Below are 22,226 nucleotides of genomic sequence, written 5' to 3'. Positions count from 1 at the left end.
TTACCCTCCCCTTGAATACACGAGTAAAAAACAGAATTGTACGTAGGGGTGACTGATACTGCAAAATGATAAATCTTGTGGACGCAAATGTTAGAGAAGAGAGAACTCGGCACTGTTGTTACATGTAATAAATAACCTTCCAGTTTCTCACCTCATTATACCAACTTTGTACTTTCTCTTTTTGTCCTGTTTCCTTTTTTAAATTCTTGCAAATTATCTCCATTTCCAAATAGTTAGTTGGTGCAGTATATGGGCTACAGTCTTGGAGGAGTGCAGTTCTAATCCCCATCTGGTCATCTTGTTTTAATTTTTTCACTGATTTGCTCCACTACTTCAAATAAGTGACACAATAATTTCTCCAACAGCTTTATCATTTCTCTATGTCCGCCTCTGGTAGCTGAGTGGTCAGCGTGGTAGAATGTCAATTCTAAGGGCCCAGGTTCAATTCCTGGCTGGGCCAGAGATTTTTCTCTGCTCAGGGACTGGGTGTTATGTTGTCTTAATCATCATCATTTCATCCTCATCAACGCCCAAGTCGCCAAAGTGGTGTCAAATCGAAAGACTTGCACCTGGCGAACAGTCTACCCAATGGAAGGCCCTAGCCACAGGACATTTCTCCATATGTGACTAGTCAAATTTAATGTCCTGTCACAAATGATGAAATGTAAAACTGTAATTGCTCCCCCCCCCCCTCCATTTCCAAAATTATCTCTCTCTCTCTCTCTCTCTGTGTGTGTGTGTGTGTGTGTGTGTGTGTGTGTGTGTGTGTGTGTGTGTGTGTGTGTGTAGAGAGAGGGGAGGGGTTAATGTGAAGGTTTGTTCATGATGACAGTGCTTGCTTCATTTGATTTTTGCACTCTACTGCGTCAAATCTTTAAACACACTGTGAAAACAATCTCTTGCATGATCAATTAGAACATGGTTTCTTAATGACAGTACTGCTCACTCGTGCAGCCCATATATCAAAATAACTGACGTCACACTAACAAGCACTGACTGGAATGAACTGCAGTATTCTCTGTAATCATGCATATCATTTTATCATTGTTTTACACTGTAGAGGCATATGGTTTTTGGAAGATACTACTGAACACTCAGTTTTTGAATGTGAAGCAGTCTCACAGGAAACATTTCGAAGACAGCATAAGAAATACCCTTATATTTCAGATGTTCTTAGGTCTTTGGTTCATCTGTAGAGGTGTCTTATATGTTTGTTTTAGATTAGCGTATGTCAAAATGAATTAAGTAATCTGTAGCGTAAAGGATTTGAAATAGCCTCATGAAAACCATTGAGAGATTATTTTGAAGAATGTGTGTAATAACCACAAAATGTGCTTTTCCTGAGTTTATTGATTGCTGTTGCATAGAGTTTCTTTCAAAAGTGCTATCTTTGGTTGATTCATTCTACATTTGGTAGAAGTAATGTTCAAATCATACACCAATGTTCAGAAACTGATACAGATTAAACTAATAGTTTATTTAGTATTTGACACCAGAAGAGAGGTTTCGTGGAAATGTTGTGCATTACATGTAGCTGGAGAAAAATTTGTATTCATATATGTTCAGACTACCAGTAGAATTTTATAGAATAAAACAGTTCTAAGTCATATAGGAACTAATCAGAGGGTATTTGCACCACACACTCAGAATATGTGATGGTTAATTACAGTGATGTTTGCTTTTTCTTACAATAACATAATACATATTTGCCATTTTTCAGAAAGCTAAGACTGTATTAACAGATTGCTATCAAAATGGTATCTCCATATGAACCACAAAAATTTAAATGTGTGAATGTTGGATATTTTTTATTTTTTTCTTTCCTGTTTAGTCAGGAAGTACAAAAAAGCTCTTTTTTTCATTGAAAACTTTTGTAAACGTAACACTCTGTCAGAATAAAATTAGAATATGCTTTTAGGTATTAGTCAGTTTTCTTGCATTCTTGATACATGCTGCAGCCTTGTACATAGCTCATTGTGATTTTTGCACTGCCAGTTACTATAGTTTATGTGAACCAGGTATTGTGGTAAAACCCGTTACTATTCCCATTGTTACTTCCTTATCACCCTTTCTCTTATATCTGCATAAAAAAGACACATAGAAGAAAGCAGATTTCTCAGGCTAAATTCAAAATCTGTATCACCAAATCAATTGACTAAATGTTGCAGAGCTTTCATTTAGCTCTTTCTTGCTTCCTTTTTTTATTATTTATTTAATTATTTATTTTTTCTTCATTAATAGCCTTCGATATATCTTTCATTTTATAGATTTAAATTTTCTTTACTGTCCAAGAAAATATCAGAAATTGATGGAAGGGATCAAATTTATTCTGACTGCGAAATGTTTTACAAGTGTATTTTCATATTCAGAACAGAAATTATATTTTTCGTGTTCTGTCTCATTAATTTACTAAACTCCTGCATAGCACACTGTTAGTAGATTCTTCTGTTCTGTTTAATACACAATAGATAGTACAAAAATTAAAGTTTGTATTGAGATTTCCGATTGTTACCATTCGTGGACTTCAAGAAAAATTGGATTATCTTTTCCCTTTTCTTTTCCATTTTAAATCCACACTAATTCTTCATTCTTGTGCTCTCTTAACTAACCTTCCTACCATTATATTTGTGAAAACATGTGGAGAAAAAATGGTGTAACTGTTGTAAATTAATTTCATGCTTGCATTATGTCTAGCGGGGTAGGAAACAGAAAAAGCACAGGGAACAGTACCAGCGAATTGGTAAGTTTCTTCTCTGGAAGGTATTTCTTTGTTCAGTGTGTAGCTGCTGATGCTCAGCATGGCATTTAGTTATGCCCTTTTATGCCTAAGAATGTATAGGATTGTTTATATCACAATTGCATTTGCATCGGTCACAAATTTTTGTAGGGTTACTTGTATTGTCCCTTCCATAGCTAAGGAAGAAATTTCAGTTTCAGTTTTTAAAAACTTATTGTATTATGTCGTTATGCTGATTTAAGTTTTTTAGTGCACGTGACTGCCTACACTGCACAATTTTTATCTTTAGTGTTACTATTACCTGTTGCCCTAGACGTTCTTAATTCAACAATAAATGTTAAATTTTGTAAAAAGAGCATGATGTAGATATATAACAGTTAAAGTAATGAAACATTTGTGTCATGATTCAACTGTCAAAGAACAAAAAACCAAGGCTATAATAATAAGGATAAAATTAGGGAACAGGCATACTCTAAAGCAATGGGCTTGAGAATGCTTCACACACCAGGAAGATGAATTGCCAGTCAGTCAGGTTGGTAGCTATCTTGAAGACCATAGTTTGTTGACACAGAGATGGCCATAATTTGTTTTTTAATTAATATTCCACATTGTTTTTATATGTATCCATAGATTTTATTCAGGGTAAAGTTTTTGTTCTGTAAAGGCTCACCTGCTAGACTGTTGCTACATGTCGGTGACCTATGAAATATGAAAGAACCTGCACTCGATAGACTATTGCTTTTTGATAACTAATTTGTGGCCACAATTACTACTAAACCATTTATAGAAATTTGACACAATATTTCCACTTGGGATACAGTTAGTTGTGTATCAGATTTTCCATGTGCAGTGAAAAACTCAGATCATTTTCCTTAAATGTCTGAAGGCTAATTGACAATTAAATTCTTCTGACCTGCGCTATTCTTCACTGGATGACATTTTGAGTAAACATTTCTTAGCTCAGTAATGCTGTAGTTATGTACTTTTTCCTTCCGTGAACTACACTGGCATTAGGCATGCCCAAGTAATGTTATAAATTAGATAGTAGATTGAAAGAGGAAAAAACTACATCACTGTGATATAACAGTCACAGCTGTCTAACGTATTGTTCATTGGAATCAGTCGTGTCATTGACTGCTCCACCAGAGATGTGCAGCTCCTTACTATCTCTGACTTTCTTTGAACCTATCGCCACAGGTGCTAAGAATTTTTTTTAATGATACCTTCTCAATTGCAACTTCCAGTTTTGGTTCATTTTCTATACTTAGATATAATTTCAGCTGTAGAAGTTTTCAAATACCTAAGTACTTTTGTTGACTGTTAAGTCATCAAACAGTGATCAAAAATATTGTCATAATGGTATTTTGCACATGACCTATATAAATCATACCTTTTGCATGGTACCTTGTGAGTGAAGATATGATATGTATAATTAAAACTGTACAGCTAACACCAGTGGTATGGCAGCATGTGATGAGGTTAAAATCATATATATTATTAAATCATACAGTTTTACACTCAGTGTACTGACTATGATAGAATGACAGTTTCTGTGAACAGTGTTTGGCAGGTTATTTTTCATAAGTGCTAAAAATCAAAGATGTTGTGTTGTGCATATGGCATAAGGCAGCTGGACACACACAACTGCATAAAAAAAGAATTAGTTAACATAGATACACCACAGTAGCTTTTGTAGACATTTTCAAAAAATAGTGGTAAAGAATTAATAAAGGATAGAGGAAGTCTAATTGCACAAACAGGACACTGTAGCACTAATGTTGCTCATCCTGACTTAAACTGGGAGTGGCTTGAGTCTAAACTTGAGATTCTCTTTATGTGTGTTATTTTTTCGCATATCACTGTCCTATTTTCCTTACCTTCTCTTCTGTCCCTCTCACATCTGTCTCATTCCTCCCATTTATTTTTCTCTTCCTTCACCATGTAACTACATTTTGATGCTATGTTTTTTAATGCGTGTAATCTCATTAGCGTACTGTACCAAGGCAGAGATGTGATATAACGGAAAATCAATTTTATGTGAGATCTTGCTTCATTATGGACTTCAAAAATTCGAATTTCAGTAATCATAATTTCTCAGGGTTTTTTTAAAATTGAAAATTTGTAATATTTTTTCCTTATCACCCAGTCCCCCCCATGAACCATGGACCTTGCCGTGGGTGGGGAGGCTTGCGTGCCTCAGCGATACAGATAGCCGTACCGTAGGTGCAACCACAACAGAGGGGTATCTGTTGAGAGGTCAGACAAACGTGTGGTTCCTGAAGAAGGGCAGCAGCCTTTTCAGTAGTTGCAAGGGCAACAAACAGTCTGGATGAGTGACTGATCTGGCCTTGTAACAATAACCAAAACGGCCTTGCTGTGCTGGTACTGCGAACGGCTGAAAGCAAGGGGAAACTACAGCCATAATTTTTCCCGAGGGCATGCAGCTTTACTGTATGATTAAATGATGGCGTCCTCTTGGGTAAAATTTTCCGGAGGTAAGATAGTCCCCCATTCGGACTCCGGGCGGGCAGTACTCAAGAGGATGTCGTTATCAGGAGAAAGAAAACTGGCGTTCTACTGATCGGAGCGTGGAATGTCAGATCCCTTAATCGGGCAGGTAGGTTAGAAAATTTAAAAAGGGAAATGGATAGGTTAAAGTTAGATATAGTGGGAATTAGTGAAGTTCGGTGGCAGGAGGAACAAGACTTCTGGTCAGGTGACTACAGGGTTATAAACACAAAATCAAATAGGTGTAAAGCAGGAGTAGGTTTAATAATGAATAGGAAGTGAACGCATTATTGTGGCCAAGATAGATACGAAGTCCACACCTACTACAGTAGTACAAGTTTATATGCCAACTAGCTCTGCAGATGATGAAGAAATTGAAGAAATGTATGATGAAATAAAAGAAATTATTCAGATAGTGAAGGGAGATGAAAATTTAATAGTCATGGGTGACTGGAATTAGAGTGTAGGAAAAGGGAGAGAAGGAAACGTAGTAGGTGAATATGGATTGGGGCTAAGAAATGAAAGAGGAAGCCGCCTGGTAGAATTTTGCACAGAGCACAACATAATCATAGCTAACACTTGGTTTCAGAATCATGAAAGAAGGTTGTATACATGGAAGAACCCTGGAGATACTAAAAGGTATCAGATAGATTATATAATGGTAAGACAGAGATTTAGGAACCAAGTTTTAAATTGTAAGACATTTCCAGGGGCAGATGTGGACTCTGACCACAATCTATTGGTTATGACCTGTAGATTAAAACTGAAGAAACTGCAAAAAGGTGGGAATTTAAGGAGATGGGACCTGGATAAACTGAAAGAACCAGAGGTTGTACAGAGTTTCAGGGAGAGCATAAGGGAACAATTGACAGGAATGGGGGAAAGAAATACAGTAGAAGAAGAATGGTTAGCTTTGAGGTATGAAGTAGTGAAGGCAGCAGAGGATCAAGTAGGTAAAGAGACGAGGGCTAGTAGAAACCTTGGGTAACAGAAGAAATATTGAATTTAATTGATGAAAGGAGAAAATATAAAAATGCAGTAAATGAAGCAGGCAAAAAGGAATACAAACGTCTCAAAAATGAGATCGACAGGAAGTGCAAAATGGGTAAGCGGGGATGGCTAGAGGACAAATGTAAGGATGTAGAGGCTTATCTCACTAGGGGTAAGATAGATACTGCCTACAGGAAAATTAAAGAGACCTTTGGAGAACAGAGAACCACTTGTATGAATATCAAGAGCTCAGATGGAAACCCAGTTCTAAGCAAAGAAGGGAAAGCAGAAAGGTGGAGGGAGTATATAGAGGGTCTATACAAGGGCGATGTACTTGAGGACAATATTATGGAAATGGAAGAGGAGGTACATGAAGATGAAATGAGAGATATGATACTGCGTGAAGAGTTTGACAGAGCACTGAAAGACCTAAGTCAAAACAAGGCCCCGGGAGTAGACAATACTGACAGCCTTGGGACAGCCAGTCCTGACAAAACTCTACCATCTCGTGAGCAAGATGTATGAGACAGGCGAAATTCCCTCTGACTTCAAGAAGAATATAATAATTCCAATCCCAAAGAAAGCAGGTGTTGTCAGACGTGAAAATTACCGAACTATCAGTTTAATAAGTCACAGCCGCAAAATACTAACACGAATTCTTTATAGACGAATGGAAAAACTAGTAGATGCCAACCTCGGGGAAGATCAGTTTGGATTCCGTAGAAACACTGGAAAACGTGAGGCAATACTGACCTTACAACTTATCTTAGAAGAAAGATTAAGGAAAGGCAAACCTACATTTCTAGGATTTGTAGACTTAGAGAAAGCTTTTGACAATGTTGACTGGAATACTCTCTTTCAAATTCTGAAGGTGGCAGGGGTAAAATACAGGGAGCGAAAGGCTATTTACAATTTGTACAGAAACCAGATGGCAGTTATTAGAGTCGAGGGGGATGAAAGGGAAGCAGTGGTTGAGAAGGGAGTGAGACAGGGTTGTAGCCTATACCCGATGTTATTCAATCTGTATATTGAGCAAGCAGTAAAGGAAACAAAAGAAAAATTCGGAGTAGGTATTAAAATCCATGGAGAAGAAATAAAAACTTTGAGGTTCGCCGATGACATTGTAATTCTGTCAGAGACAGCAAAGGACTTGGAAGAGCAGTTGAATGGAATGGACAGCGTCTTGAAAGGAGGATATAAGATGATCATCAACAAAAGCAAAACGAGGATCATGGAATGTAGTCGAATTAAGTCTAGTGATGCTGAGGGAATTAGATTAGAAAATGAGACACTTAAAGTAGTAAAGGAGTTTTGCTATTTGGGGAGCAAAATAACTGATGATGGTCGAAGTAGAGGGGATATAAAATGTAGACTGGCAATGGCAAGGAAAGCGTTTCTGAAGAAGAGAAATTTGTTAACATAGAGTATAGATTTGTCAGGAAGTCATTTCTGAAAGTATTTGTATGGAGTGTAGCCATGTATGGAAGTGAAACATGGATGATAAGTAGTTTGGACAAGAAGAGAATAGAAGCTTTCGAAATGTGGTGCTACAGAAGAATGCTGAAGATTAGATGGGTAGATCACATAACTAATGAGGAAGTATTGAATAGGATTGGGGAGAAGAGAAGTTTGTGGCACAACTTGACCAGAAGAAGGAATCGGTTGGTAGGACATGGTCTGAGGCATCAAGGGATCACCAATTTAGTATTGGAGGGCAGCGTGGAGGGTAAAAATCGTAGAGGGAGACCAAGAGATGAATACACTAAGCAGATTCAGAAGGATGTAGGTTGCAGTAGGTACTGGGAGATGAAGAAGCTTGCACAGGATAGAGTAGCATGGAGAGCTGCATCAAACTAGTCTCAGGACTGAAGACCACAACAACAACATCACCCAGTACATTAAATGATAAATGCATTTGATACTAGCCCACTTCTAGAAGCATAAATATGTGCTGGAAACATTTACCTCAGTTAGCTGTTAGATGCCTATGTTGTGCTTGATGAGGGGTGACAATATGTCTCTCAGTATAAGAAAACATTTTTGTAGTAAGGTTTTAGAAGGTGCATATAACACACAGCACTTAATTACAACTTATGACTTTAATTTAGTGAAAAGGAGTAATCCCAATAGATAATGATACACATGTGCTCACAAAAAAAACATATGCAATGTTATATCTGTTGAAATAAAGCTATCCCCATTCTTCTTTGCATTGCTTCATTCTTGTTTCAATCATTATTGAATAAAATTCAATACCCTAATGAGAGACACTGCCCAAATTTTGTTTTCAAAGAACTTAATATTCCTCATCGAAGATGAAACATTTTGGCTATTTTGTCTCAAAATTTGCAGCTGTGGTTGATGTCTGTTCTCTTAGTTTGAGAAACTGCTCCAGAACAATGTGAAAGACTAAAGTAGTTGCTGACAGAAATATATTAAAAGTTCAGCTTCTTATAAATTTTTAATAAATGTTTACATTGTACAGTTGTTGTTTTTGTAAGACATCAGTAGCTTTAGATAATGATCTGTGCACAGACATTTCATTTTTATTTCTGCTATTCACAGTTCCCTCATTCGTTTTTAACGAAGTGCATGCCTTATTGTATTTATGTAAAATCATCCATATTTATTGCTAGTGTTCTCTGTGATCATTTTATTATTATTTTGTGACCCCCATTTGTTGTTAAGAATAGAGTACATGTAAGCTTTTCCTAGCTTACCAAAGTCTGAATAACTCATGGGAAAGCAGCTGGATTACTTCTTAAAGAAACTACTGATTTTTCGATATGCAACCCCCACCATCAGTTTCAAGATATAACTGCAGTCTAACCTGCAGATGCTCTGCAGAATCTTAAAAATGACAGGATTATCCATTAAAATATCGGTAGTTCTTGATGAATTTACATATACACATTGCCGTGGGTTATTCAGGCACTCCCACAAAAACATTCATCTTCTTTTCTTCGTATTTGAGTCTATTTTTAACTAATTGTTTGTGTATTTCAGTATCTAAATGATTAAAAAATAAACATGCATCCTTTGTTATTATTTGTATGTATGTAATTAGGGGATATTAGGGGATGAAATGTTATCACTGACGAGGAGAAAAATGTCTCTTCATTATCTCTGCCTGATGTTACATTGTTGTTAATGAAGAGAGCTAGGTTTAGCAAAGGTGATTGACAGTTTCACAGTTTGGCATCTCCATTTAACCTTACAGAACAGACACATTCAGTGTGTTCTCGTTTCATAGTCTTGTATTTTTATATATGTGTCTATAATATATATATATAATATATATGCATGTGTAATAGCAAGTATGCATGTGTGTAATTGCTCATTCATGCATGGCTACATGTTGATGGAAAGAGCGTAACTGAACAGAAACAGACATTTTTTTTCTTACTTCAGTTTATTTTGTGTGTCTTGGTCTGAGTAGTGCAGAGGAGGAAAGCAGTTCAGTAACGTAAAACAATTAAAAAATGGACACACTATTTCTGCCTGAACACCTGTGAAACCTAGTTTCATCATGAAATAAGGTGGTAAATAAATAATATATATTATTTTTTTACGTGAGGTTTTCACATTGTCCTTGTTTGAGTAATGAGAACTGTGCATATGAAATCTCTTTTATTTGATCATAATGCGGTCTAATGATTTGACCTTAATCTGATGTGCCACTTGAAGAGGCTTGTATAATATTTCATATAAACTTCCCCCCACCCCCCCCGAACCAAATTTTGTACCGCTTTTGTAGATTTGTATAGGATGTCGACAGTAATTTACAGTTGTTTTCTTCTAAAAATTCTTTTGAACATCCTTAAGTTAAACTGCTCACTGACATGAAAACCATATAGTTTTTATTATACATTTCAGCCACAGGACACACAAATGGCATCATTACCAGTGCTGATTTCTAAATCTCGTGCTCACGCGATTGCCTTTCCCAACATGATCAGTTTGACTTCCAAGGATTACTATGTACATATCCAGATCATACGATGACGACTTGAGAAGCAGCTGAAACCAGTAATGATACCATTTATGTGACCTGAGGATGAAACATACAGGATGTTCAGAAAGTTGCTGTGCAGTTGGAAATTATGTCCGTGGGTGGCTATACAAATCCAAACTTGCTAAATTTTATTGGAAAACACTTCCTGCAGATTTGATTGTGATATGCTTCTAACGTATGCAGTTATTTCAGTTTTTAAGTCACAAAGTGATTGAGGGCAATTGCAATACACTACAGGTTCTGATGCTCCCCAAAAAAAAGTGATGGGGTGGTGTCCGGTGAGCAAGGGGCTCAAACAGTTTTTGGTATTACGTGTTCCCCAAAAAACTCTCCCAGAAGATGCATAGTGTTCTTAGTGATGTGTGCAGTACTGCCATCTTATTGAAACAATGAGTCGTTGATTTTGTCTTTCTTTAGCTGGTCAGTGGAATGGTGGATCACTAAACAGTAATGTTCACTGTTCATGGATGATTCAGAAAAATAAGGGTCCCATAATGTGCTGTCTGGAGATTGTTCCCTACACTCCAGTTTTCTTCTCAGGCATTGGCATTTAAAGCACAGCACTAGGACCCTCTGTTTTGTGTGTTAACATGATCGAAGAGGTGGAACGAGGCCTTGCTTGTATAGAAGGCGACATCAAGAATATCAGTGGTATTTCTCTCAATAAAATATGTAAACTGCTTGCAGTAACAAATTCGGCTTTCATGATCTGCATCTTTCGATTCTTTCACTATTGTCACTTTATGTGAGAACAATTTCAGTGTTTGCCTAACCGATTTATGCACGGCTGCAGGCCCAATATTTTTTTACTTGTTGCAACTTGTTGCTCAGTGATTTTGCTGGCATATGCTGCATAAAGTAAAAAATATCCAACTGCTTTTCATTAAGTTAAGTCGACAAACTGCATTGTGATGAGAGGTACAGCTGTTTCTGGAAATTTTTCGGCAAATGCCTTCTGCGCTAAATATGTGTATTTATAGCATTGTCAAAACATGTTCAACAAAAAAGCATACTTTCCTCAACTGAAAACACCCTGATTTAAAACAAATTAAACATCTAAATACTACACATTGAATTTGATAGTTTTGATCACCTGAACCAAATAGTTAAATGTTATGCAACACTAGCTCGAATTAAAAAACAATTACATATCTGTGAAAAAATGTTCTGCTATCTTGTGCTCTGCCAGCTTTGTTTCGAACATGATCTCCATCCGTAGTCCAGTGCACAGTGACTGTCCAAACACATTCTATAACAAAAGGATTACAAGACAATCCCAATGTTTTCCTAAGCCAGTATGATTAGTCTGTGTTTAAACTTATAAATTGTGTCATGAATTTGCTGACACAGATGTCATCTTCCATTTAGTGTCTCTGGTATGAAATAAAATCTGAAATTTTGATGGTAAATTTAGAAGTTAGAAAAGACAGCTATACTGGTAGATCAGAGCATGGCTGAGAAACCAATGAACACATATTTATCAATATTATATTATTTTGATAACAGTTAATAGAACCCTTCCGATACAAAATTTGAAGAGTGTGGTTACAAATGTAGAGGCCACTATTGCTAATTTGACTTGGACCATTCACATGTAGACATTGAGATAAAGAATGTTTCAACCATGTCATATGACATTACTCTGTATTTGTTTATATAACTTTACAGCCAGAGTTTTCAGAAAATAAACATTCAATGTTATTTCCACTTTGTGTAGGATCTCAACTCACATTTGGGTAGTCTTCTGTAGATTCCATTGTATAGGAAGACTTTAAGTGATATAAAACCTTATGTAGTTGATAGCTCTGCTGCACTTGTTCCATCCATTTCTTGCATACCCATGTCATTCTGTGATTACATACATGTAAATTCCAAACAGATTGGTGTTTTAACCATTTTATGGGATAGGTAATTTTCTGGCTTAATCTGTGTTGCTGCCACAAGTTAACAGTGTTAATAACATAACTAATGAATGACGTTCTCACTTGGTCTGCACATTGCTTAGGGAATTTAAGCACACTAGGTAAAGACAATTCGGGAACAAGCAGCCAACTAATAAACACTACCATATAATTTGATTTGCACAGAGATGTTCACATTTTAGCAATTGTTCATTAAGTGCACTCTGATGTCAATACTTAACATAAATAATGAAAACACTTGTATGATAAAAATATCTATGAAAACTGATAGCGATGGTACAGAAAATCTACATTAATAAATTCAAGTCATGTGGTAGAGCAAGAATTTGTACATGAATTCTGGGGGACCCATGCAATTTCACTTGAAGGAAGAATGATCCTGAAACAATTTTGATATGAGTAAGGTATCAGTTCATAACATTGATGAAGTAGCTTTCCTGTAAGTATGAACATTTAATCCTATTTATACTGCTTCTACAACATCTGTCATGGAACATCTTCCATTTTTCTCACCATATTATACATGACATGATGTTCAGTTCATCTTTTTGGCTGTTATTCCAGTAAGTATTAGTAAGTAACTGTTAGTCTTAAAAAAATGGAAAATCCAGGATGAATAATGACAATATTATGGAAAACATCTCCCCCCCCCCCTCCCTCCCTGCCCACCATGAACCATGGATCATGGATACATTGCTCCTCACTTTTATGATTGGGACGTTGAGTTGCAGACACACACACACACACACACACACACACGAAAGCATAACTAACACACACGATGACTGTCTCGGGCCACTGAGGCCAGACTGCATATAGCATCCATGCTTGATGTGAAAGCAGTCTGTAGGTGGTGGGGATAATGAGGAGGGGGAGGGGCAGATGGAGGAATAGCAGGGTAGGTGTGAGGAAATGTTTAGTGCTGCTTGTGTGCGCATGCATCGAGACAGGGCACAGTCGCTGTGTGCAGTCAGGTATGTAGTGGGGGGAGGGGGGGGGGGAGAGGAAGTGGAAAAGTAGGAAAGAGGAGGAGGGGAAAGAAAACTAGTGGGTTTGTTGGTAGAATAGAAGGCCATGAAGTGCTGGAGTGGGAGCAGGAAGTGTTTCGGGAATGTAGGATATATTGCAGAACAGAACAGGTTATGTTACTGATGAACTTAATGTCACAATATGTAACGAAATTGCTGCACTGTTGGATACATTTTACTTCTTATGTTAAAAGGAAACTCGACTGTTGGCAAACTGATCGATTGTAAAAAAATTATTGAAACTTTTCACAGGGAAAAGTTGCATTCAGGACATAAAAGAATCGAGAGAGAAAATAATGAAAATAAAATTCTTGTTTAATATGTACTCTGTGTGGTAGGGAAGAGAAAATGAATTTTGATAACAATACATAATAGTTAGCCACTTTCAGAGATGACCCATTCTTACTCTTACTAGAATTATCATCTTACTAGAATCATTATCACATAATACTTCCTTAATTCTTCTATTCATTGGAATTGCATAATTGTCATTGATGCTGGTTTTCAACTTTTATTGACACTATGATTTGACCTTTAGAGAATTACCTTGGTTTCTAAAAAGTGTGAATGAATTTGCGATATCGTGTTTTTGTTAGCCCAGTTGTGACTATGACATTAAGGCATATATAGTCTTATTTTTTATGTTGGTATTTGTTTAATTTTTGGTCTTAGTAGCATTACTCTCTGTAACGCATGCTGAGAATTGTCTGTCTGTGTGCCTCTATGATCTAGTAAAAAATTTATTACACGGATCATAAGCCACAATGCATGGAGATACCACTTTGTATGTACAGTACAAAATATGTTTGCTTTTCTGAACTTTCCGTCATCTTCATGTTAAGTAATAGTACATAGTGGAAGCAATAAACTCATCATATAGTTGAGGCACTGAGCAGTCAGCAAATACATTAACAGGACTGAAAACATTGCTAAGCCTTCAGCCGATGCCCTACAGCTTAACAATATTTTCTGTCTTGTTTATTTGCCTGTCAGTCACTTAGTGCCTCAGTTATATAGTGAGCCCTCTCACCATTTGTGTTCCACCCAGAACTTTCCAGTAATGTATTATAGAACAATAAAGTAAAGCATATGTGTGGTGGATGTTATAAAAATAACCAAGTTCTTCCTTGTTATTTGTAAGGCCTCTTGTACCAAATGCTATTCATTTTTATGTGGTGCATTGCTGTGTATGACAATTATATAAGAAATACCATTCCTGACCTCCATTGTACCCCATGTGTTCCATATATATTCTAATAAATTAGAAGCTGTTGCAGAGGAAATCATTAAAGCCAAATGACTGCAAGTTGAAAGAATTGTAACATTTCTATTTTAGTTTAATATTAGCTGGAATGTTATGTTAAATCCCTGGGTAATGTCACACCAATTCGAGAGTTTGTTATCTGGATTTTTCAAAAGTCCTTTGAGGAGAGGAAGATATTACTTTCATATTTGTCAATGCGTGATATTCAAATCCCAGCAGTTGCTATAAAATGTTAAAAATGCACAGAGGTTGCCCATTGCTAAAAAACTAACAACATTAATAAACTAAAACCGACGTTTCCGCCAAATTGAAATGTCCTTCCTCAGGTCACGACTGGTTTTGCATGGGAATAGATGCTTCTATTTATTACAGACTATCAGTGTCTGACATCACTGCTCTAAAACTTTTAATTGGCCCTCTAATATGATTGGCTAGTCATGACGTAGGGGAAGATGGAAGGAAAGAGGCTATTCATGGATGCCCATGTCGTCAAAAATTGGTAGCTGTCCACCAATCAGCATTCGGCTTCTGGTCGGAAAGTTTTCCTCCTGGTGTGCACGCGGAAGTGGACTGACAGTTGCTCTACAAGTATTTGTGCAGGTATGTCCGCGTCCCATGACGTAAAAGGCTTCAGTGAACGGCTAGGCAACGCCCTCCGCCGACGAGATTTCAAACCAATTTTTCGAAGCAGTCACAGGATCCACGAAATGGTAGGTTCCACCAAGGATGTAGTCAACAATCTTAACACTGCAGGTGTTTACGAACTACGGTGTGTGTGTGGAGCTGCCTACATAGGAGAAACAGGGAGACCTGTCAGCTTACGAGTAGCAGAACACGAACGCTATGTACGATTACAACAACATAATAAATTGGCAATAGCAGAACACCACTGTGACTGTGGACAACCTATCAGGTTCCAGGAAGTCCGAGTACTGGCTAAAGAATTGTGGATGCGAGAACACAAAATACGGGAGGCGATCGAAATTATTAAGCAGCCTGACAACATCAACAGAGAAGATGGCTACAAACTCCCGGCGTCCTGGCTGCCGGCCATCCCAGTCCAATGGGCCATGAGCGGTCGCGGGGCAGAAGCTACACGGGACTCGGACGTATCTGCACAAACACTTGTAGAGCAACTGTCAGTCCACTTCTGCACACACCAGGAGGAAAACTTGCAGACCAGAAGCCGAATGCTGATTGGCGGACAGCTACCAATCGTTGACGACATGGACATCCATGAATAGCCTCTTTCCTTCCATCTTCCCTTACGTCATGACTAGCCAATCATATTAGAGGGCCAGTTAAAAGTTTTACAACAGTGATGTCAGACATCTATAGTCTGTAATAAATAGAAGCACCTATCCCCTTGCAAAACCAGTCGTGCCCTGAGGAAGGCTGTTGCAATTCGGCGGAAACGTCAGTTTTAGTTTATTATTGTTGTTAGTTTTTTAGCAATGATGCGGCATAATACCCAGAAGAATTTTAGTCACTATGACACTGGCCGCGGAAGCGTACATTCTTACTTCAATGCAGACTTTGTTCCATGGGACGTGACTTGTAAACCACACTGTATATAGTAAAAATCAGACTTTCCACATGTCCCATGACTAGCAATAAAATATAGCCATGATCGTAAAGATTTTGAGTTCAAATTTCCTTTGAAAGTGAAAATCCCTTCTTTCATTCTGAGAAGAGTTGGGAGATATTTCTTGTTGTCTCTGGTTACTTCAAATATAATTTCTTCATCTTCTGGAGAAAAGTAGTATTCTGTTGATGGTGTTATTTCTTCTTTGTTTGGTGTATAAATTGTTGAGTTAGAATTCTTCAAGAACATATTTTATTGCAAAATCACTTCTTTCATCATTTGGTGTATCAGTGTCAGATGGAAAATCCTCCGGAGTAACTCCAGTATCTCCTTATCTTTCAACATTCTTGCCATGTCCTGTCATGCAAAAACATGAAGCTATAGTCCTGAGGGGATTTAAAAGTACAGAATTTTTTATACAAAGATTTTCTAAAAATCTTAAATATGTTTTGCTTCTAACATTATTTGACTTACCAAGAAATAGAGAAAAAAAATTTGAAGACAAGATTATCACAGTAAGCACTCAGAATTTGGCACAGGATGACCCACATCTTACTGCATGAAACTAAATAGTGTGAGCACTGTGTGCAGTGAGATAAAAAACTGCCCTGTATACACGACTAATACTCTGTGGAAGTTCAGCAGTGTGTTAACAGCATTCCAAACAAAGAATAAGTAGGGCACTGCAGCCAATGTCTCATGTCCTAATGATCTGTCATTTTGCCATTACAGTTTACATATTGTCTTTCAAATAGTTGTGATAAAATTCACAGAATGTTTCTTTGTATCAAAAATGCATCTTTTACCATTTCACCACATACACAGATCACCACATACATGGGTACTGTGGATACTGCCTGTGCAGTAAGTTATCTACGCTGTTATACAGACCATTTAATTTAAAAAAATCATTTCTATCCTATTAACAGATGTTTCATATCAGTTAAGAACAAAAAAGTGATATGATGTGCTTACACAGAAAAAATTGAAAACAACATTGTACATTATTAACAATAAAATGAAAACATGACAAGCCACAATGTAGTAGAGGCCGTTAAACACAGAATCAAATTTCCTCATGACATAGTTGTTCTCTAATAAATGAAGATACAATCCAAAAGATGTTCATTGTAAATATTTGTGCCGTGTTAGGGCCAGTTTGCTGTGCACCTTCTGTGGAAGCAATGTGATTTGTGTAAATCATAACTGTTATGAAGAGACGTAATTGAGAGTGGTGTACCGTCATTATCTGTGGAATTCTTCATAGAGTGAGGCATGTGCAAAAGAGTTTGTTCCTGTAATTATAAAAGAAGTTTAATCATGCAGTGGAAGATAATTATTGCTCATAAAGACTACGGCAACCAGAAAAAATTGTTTTGGAGAGCTTTGTGACAGAGCAAGCTGAGATATTTTTCTTCTCCTCTTGTTTTTCCATCTGCCTACTTAAATTTGTTTTTTCATTTTAGAACTAATTAGCATTAACATACATGAGTATAATCTGTATTTTTATAAAAGAAAGGTTGGCCCTCGTTTTTAAAGAACATAACACCAGATCTAATTTTGTGCTTAGTTTCATGTATGTAATTGATTTTCTAATGTATTTTGACTGTTACTAGTTAGTATCTTTCATTATAGGGTGAATCAGGAATTTTTTCATAACTTAAATTCTATTGTTGATGTATAAACAAACATAAATTCTGTACTAATTATAAACATTTGGAAAACGAAACACGAGCATTCTTTAAGTATTTATTTGGCCCTATTCGAAAACATGTTAGCAAAGTCAGCCCTTAATTAATTCCAAAGTAATTAACAGGTTTATCAAAAGTATTGTTTGCATATCTATATATGTTAATTTAATGATTGTGTAAGTTCAGTACCTATTATTGTGAGGATATATAAGGGCCCAATTTTTGGTCACGAGACAGTCAGTCCACTGCTGAGTTTCAGATGAGGAACCTGTGTTGGTTAGAACAACAACATTGCCTCAACAGTGAAATAAATGTTACACAATTAGGCCGTGTGTTAAAGCAATGACAGTGTCTGTACGAACGTTCTCAAAAGTGTGTTATAGCAGATGGCGACTATTTTAAAGGGCAATAAAGAACATTTGTTTGTATCTTTCATTTTGTTTGTTGTCTGGTAGCATCACTGAACTTTTTAGACACACCACATAGGTGATTCTGCATGCATCCCAAAGGACTGGTCAATTTCACCATCTTCATGATATTTGGAGCCAGTTTGCCTCTGAAACCCACTGATTTGATTGTTTCTTAGTCTCTGCAGTGTAGTAGTGTAGCCATGTTTCATCCACAGTTATGTACTGACACTGAAACCTAGCAGGGTTTTGATGGAAAAGTGCCAAAACAGCATCAGAATTGGCCACACAGTTGAGTTTATTCTCCACTAGGAGCAAACAGAGCACCCATATTGCTGAGATTTTTTTTTGTACACCCTCTTTCTCTTGCAAAATTGAAAACTGTATCTTGCACTATGACTTTGTCCTCAACTATTTTGCTCACTTTGATTCATCGATCACTTAAGACCATATCTCGGATTTTGTTAATTACTTGGGGATGCTCACTTTCACTGGTCGTCCTGAACACTGTTCATCTTTTGTGCATGTACAGCCACATTTAATCTCATTTAACCAATTGTAAAAAGTTGCAGACACAGATGTAGATGTGCCCTGAACTTGATTCAAATCAGCTTTGGTCTCTCTTCAGTGTTTTCTTTTTAAATAGATAATGTTTTTCTTTTTTTAAGCAGAGGTGTTTAATCACACTTGAAACTTGCATTTTTCCATGTTGCGAAATAAACATGAGCTTGTTGCTTCAATCAACTGGGACAATGAAACCATGTGATGGATACTGTGGCAACTTTACCTGCCCTCTAGCAACAGATGACACTTACTGCCGGCAAAACATTTTGCTACTATGAGTGCCATCTCTTGGATTTTGTAAGAATTTATTGACTGACCTCATAAATTATTTTCTGTCACAGTTTGAAATACATTACAGTGACAGAATACATCCATTTTCAAGTCATGGCACCTGAAAGTACAAATATGTTCCCTATTAAAACTTCATACAGGTAAAAAATTACATAGAAAATGTTTATCATGTAATACGCATGAATAGACTTCATTGTATACTGAAATTATTATGAAAGTAGTACATAAAATTTTAACAATCATGAATACATTGTGCGACACAATTTAACATTTCCTTGTAAATAGGTAGGATGTCTGAACAAGGATGTAGGTCATTTGTATGCAGGCACCCATGTGGAAGTGTTGCTGTGCTTAGAGATTTGTGCCTCAGACTTTAGTAATGCTTCTTTACAAGTTATTGCACCATGCTTCTCATCATACTTTTAAATTGCTGTTAGTTGTTTGGACCACAATGTTGGCTACTGGTTTAATCTCCAACAGGACAGGTCATAAATGCACACATTGATTCATTACACTGTAGCAGTTGATTCAGAAATACAGGCATTATTTGAATCCCCAAGCCCATTCTCACTAGAAGTAAGTAGTTTTTGGTATTGGTGCAGTTTGAAGTGTGGTCCACCAAACTGTGAAATTTTTCCTCTTAAAACATTTTTTCAAACATGATCAATTGTAATATGTGATGTGTTCTGTACATGGATATCTTGCTGTGTTAAGCCCTAGATTTAGAAATTGTGGTCTCAACATACTGTGGGCATGTGAAACACATTGTTGGCCATATGCAACTAAAATAAGGCTGCGAGTTCATAATCTTTCAGTGCTGTAGTCGGTTAAGAAAAAATTGTGTCTGCTGCTTTGGTTTCCTTCTTAATAGGTGCATCTTAATTATGCTTGTCACTGGCCTCACTTCAAGAATAATGGATTCTAGTGTTCGAGAACAAGTTTGGCCAGTATTGGCTTGCTATGCCGTGTGTTGACACTGATTATAAATAAAAAAAAGTAGTAAACAGTATTAATTTTGTAAATGTTGTATTAATTTTAAGATGATGTCTTGATTAGGTATTATGGATAGACTAGCTTATTATTTCTTAATTGATAGGTATTTGATATGACATTGTTTAAAAATATTGACAGAAATATTACTAGTCATTTACAAATGAAAGTAAGTTCACTTATAGTGCAACTACAAACTTCATTTATTGTTGCAGGAGCGGCCCATCTCCCTGCCGCCAATGGGCCTGGAAACAAACGAAGATGATTCTTCCTCCCACAAGAGTGACACTGATGTAAAAAGTAAGTACTGCATTACAAACCCATGAGTTAAGCAAGAAAAGTAGGTAATTTATCAGTATGAAGCAATAGCACAAACCTTTATTGTTAATGATTAATGCTGTGTAATATTGGTGTTACAATGTAAAGACTGATATTCTAATAACTTTTGATGAACTAAACATTCATAATTACTTCCTCTGTTTTTACTTGCTGTTCACACATTTTTGTTTTGAGAATATACCAGCACTGTTAGAGCCCAGCTGTTATTTGATTGAAACTTAACATAAGTGTGAAAATGGGATGGTGGTTGTGAGAAACGGAAAAATCTGATGAAGTGTGTTCTTGTTACAGTGCTGCCTGACGTTGTGACTCCTGAGGACAGAGAGACTGTAACAATTCCTGAAGACAAAGACACAGCTGTGATATCTGAGAACAAAGAGACAGAAGGGCCAAAGAGAGAATTTGAGAAGGAAAATGATGAAAATGAACGAAAGAAGTTTAAAAAGGAAGAGGAAAGAGACATCCCTGATAAAAAGCCTGTAAGCATCACGTGATATACAAGATATATTCAAATTGGTTTTTGGAAGATATTGAAACAGGTCAGATTGTTACCCAATTGTCAAAAACAAACACATTTGTCATCCTACAGGCACTCACACTGAAAAGCTTTCCACGATGATTGCTCATTGATGGACAGTGTATCAGGAAGCCTGTATGTTGCATTCATGCTCTTGCACTCATTGTAATGCTGCTTTGCAGCAGTCTATTGAATATTATGATTTGAACTAGTAGCAGTGACCTAAGATATTCTACTATTTTCTAATTCCATGTAATGAGCTGTGTGGACGCCTTCTTGTTTGTGCTTTTTTTTGTGTTGGAGGCGGTTTATGAAGAACGTGTTACCACACCCGAAGATATCAAAAGTGGAGCTAATCCCCATACTGGTGGTTATCAACGTAACATCAAGAAAATGGCAACAGTTGGTCCAGTCACTGGGGAGTGGGGAGCCACTTTGATATTTCATGGCCATGTTTGATTTTGGAGTGCTGCAATAGGCTCTGACCCCATTTCTATTTGACTACAGTGTCCTCCAAGCAGAATAAAGTGTTTGTTTGCCCATGAGAATAATCTCTCTCCAAAGGCAGTTTAAAATTGAAAGACGATAGCTTTGTCAGTAAAACGTAGTGAAAGTCTATGCCACCTTCCTGTTTCATACACACACAGGAAAGCACTAACCTATAGTTACTCTTAACACACAGAAATTCAGTATGAGGTGAGAAGCTTTTTATTATTGGCTACTCATTGACATCATCAAATGACTGCAGGACCGTAATCAACATTAAGGTTAAAATATGAATATTGTTCTAGTCCTGGAATTGATACGTCCTATCCCATTAGAGGCCATTCAGTTAGTGGCAGCAGCCCTGTCACAAGAAAAGTATTGCAGTCTTACTTTTTAGGTTGAATCTGAACACCACCAACAAAATTTCAAAGGTTGTTCAAGGGGAATTTTCTGAATACATTGATATACGAGGTTCTTGCCATGGTCTCTGGTGGCCTATTATAGAGTAATTGCATTTCCTTTGATTTGTCACACCCATTTATCTTTGTATCTGTATTGCACCAAAAATATTGCACAACAGTGCAAATGTTGACAGTGTACATTTTGTGTCTTGTTTGGAAACAAACTTGTTCCATTCATTCATGGTGCTTGCTAAAGGGAACAATAATGCCTATTTTCCTCCCCACCCTCAAACTTGGTAAACTTGGTACTGCTTGGTTCTGTCTCAAGGTTAGTACAGTAGCATGGATTGGTTTACTGGTCAAGAGTTATTTGATACGCACATCTTGTATGGGTTTACTGAATACAATAGCAGAGAGGCATGATGGCACTATGCCGAGCTGTTCCCGTAGAGACAGCAACATCACATCTGAGGGTTGTTGCACTGCTCTCT

At 36.9% G+C, this 22,226-nt stretch overlaps 1 protein-coding gene across 3 annotated transcripts in view; it reads left to right on the top strand.

The window, feature by feature from the left end:
- LOC124800817 (serine/threonine-protein kinase 10) overlaps positions 1-22,226 on the top strand; it is a 154,649-nt gene that overhangs the window by 72,140 nt on the left and 60,283 nt on the right. For 2 of the 3 annotated variants that reach the window (XM_047263026.1, XM_047263025.1), the window contains exons 8-9: positions 20,208-20,292; positions 20,623-20,810. In XM_047263026.1, coding sequence (XP_047118982.1) covers positions 20,208-20,292; positions 20,623-20,810 — 273 coding nt within the window. Of the gene's footprint in view, positions 1-2,694; positions 2,741-20,207; positions 20,293-20,622; positions 20,811-22,226 lie in introns of all 3 variants that reach the window. The other variant, XM_047263027.1, reaches the window with a different exon arrangement.

The sequence above is a fragment of the Schistocerca piceifrons genome, chromosome 1 (genome assembly GCF_021461385.2).
Source record: "Schistocerca piceifrons isolate TAMUIC-IGC-003096 chromosome 1, iqSchPice1.1, whole genome shotgun sequence".
Lineage (NCBI taxonomy): Eukaryota > Metazoa > Arthropoda > Insecta > Orthoptera > Acrididae > Schistocerca > Schistocerca piceifrons.
This window is presented reverse-complemented; position numbering and strand designations above follow the sequence as displayed.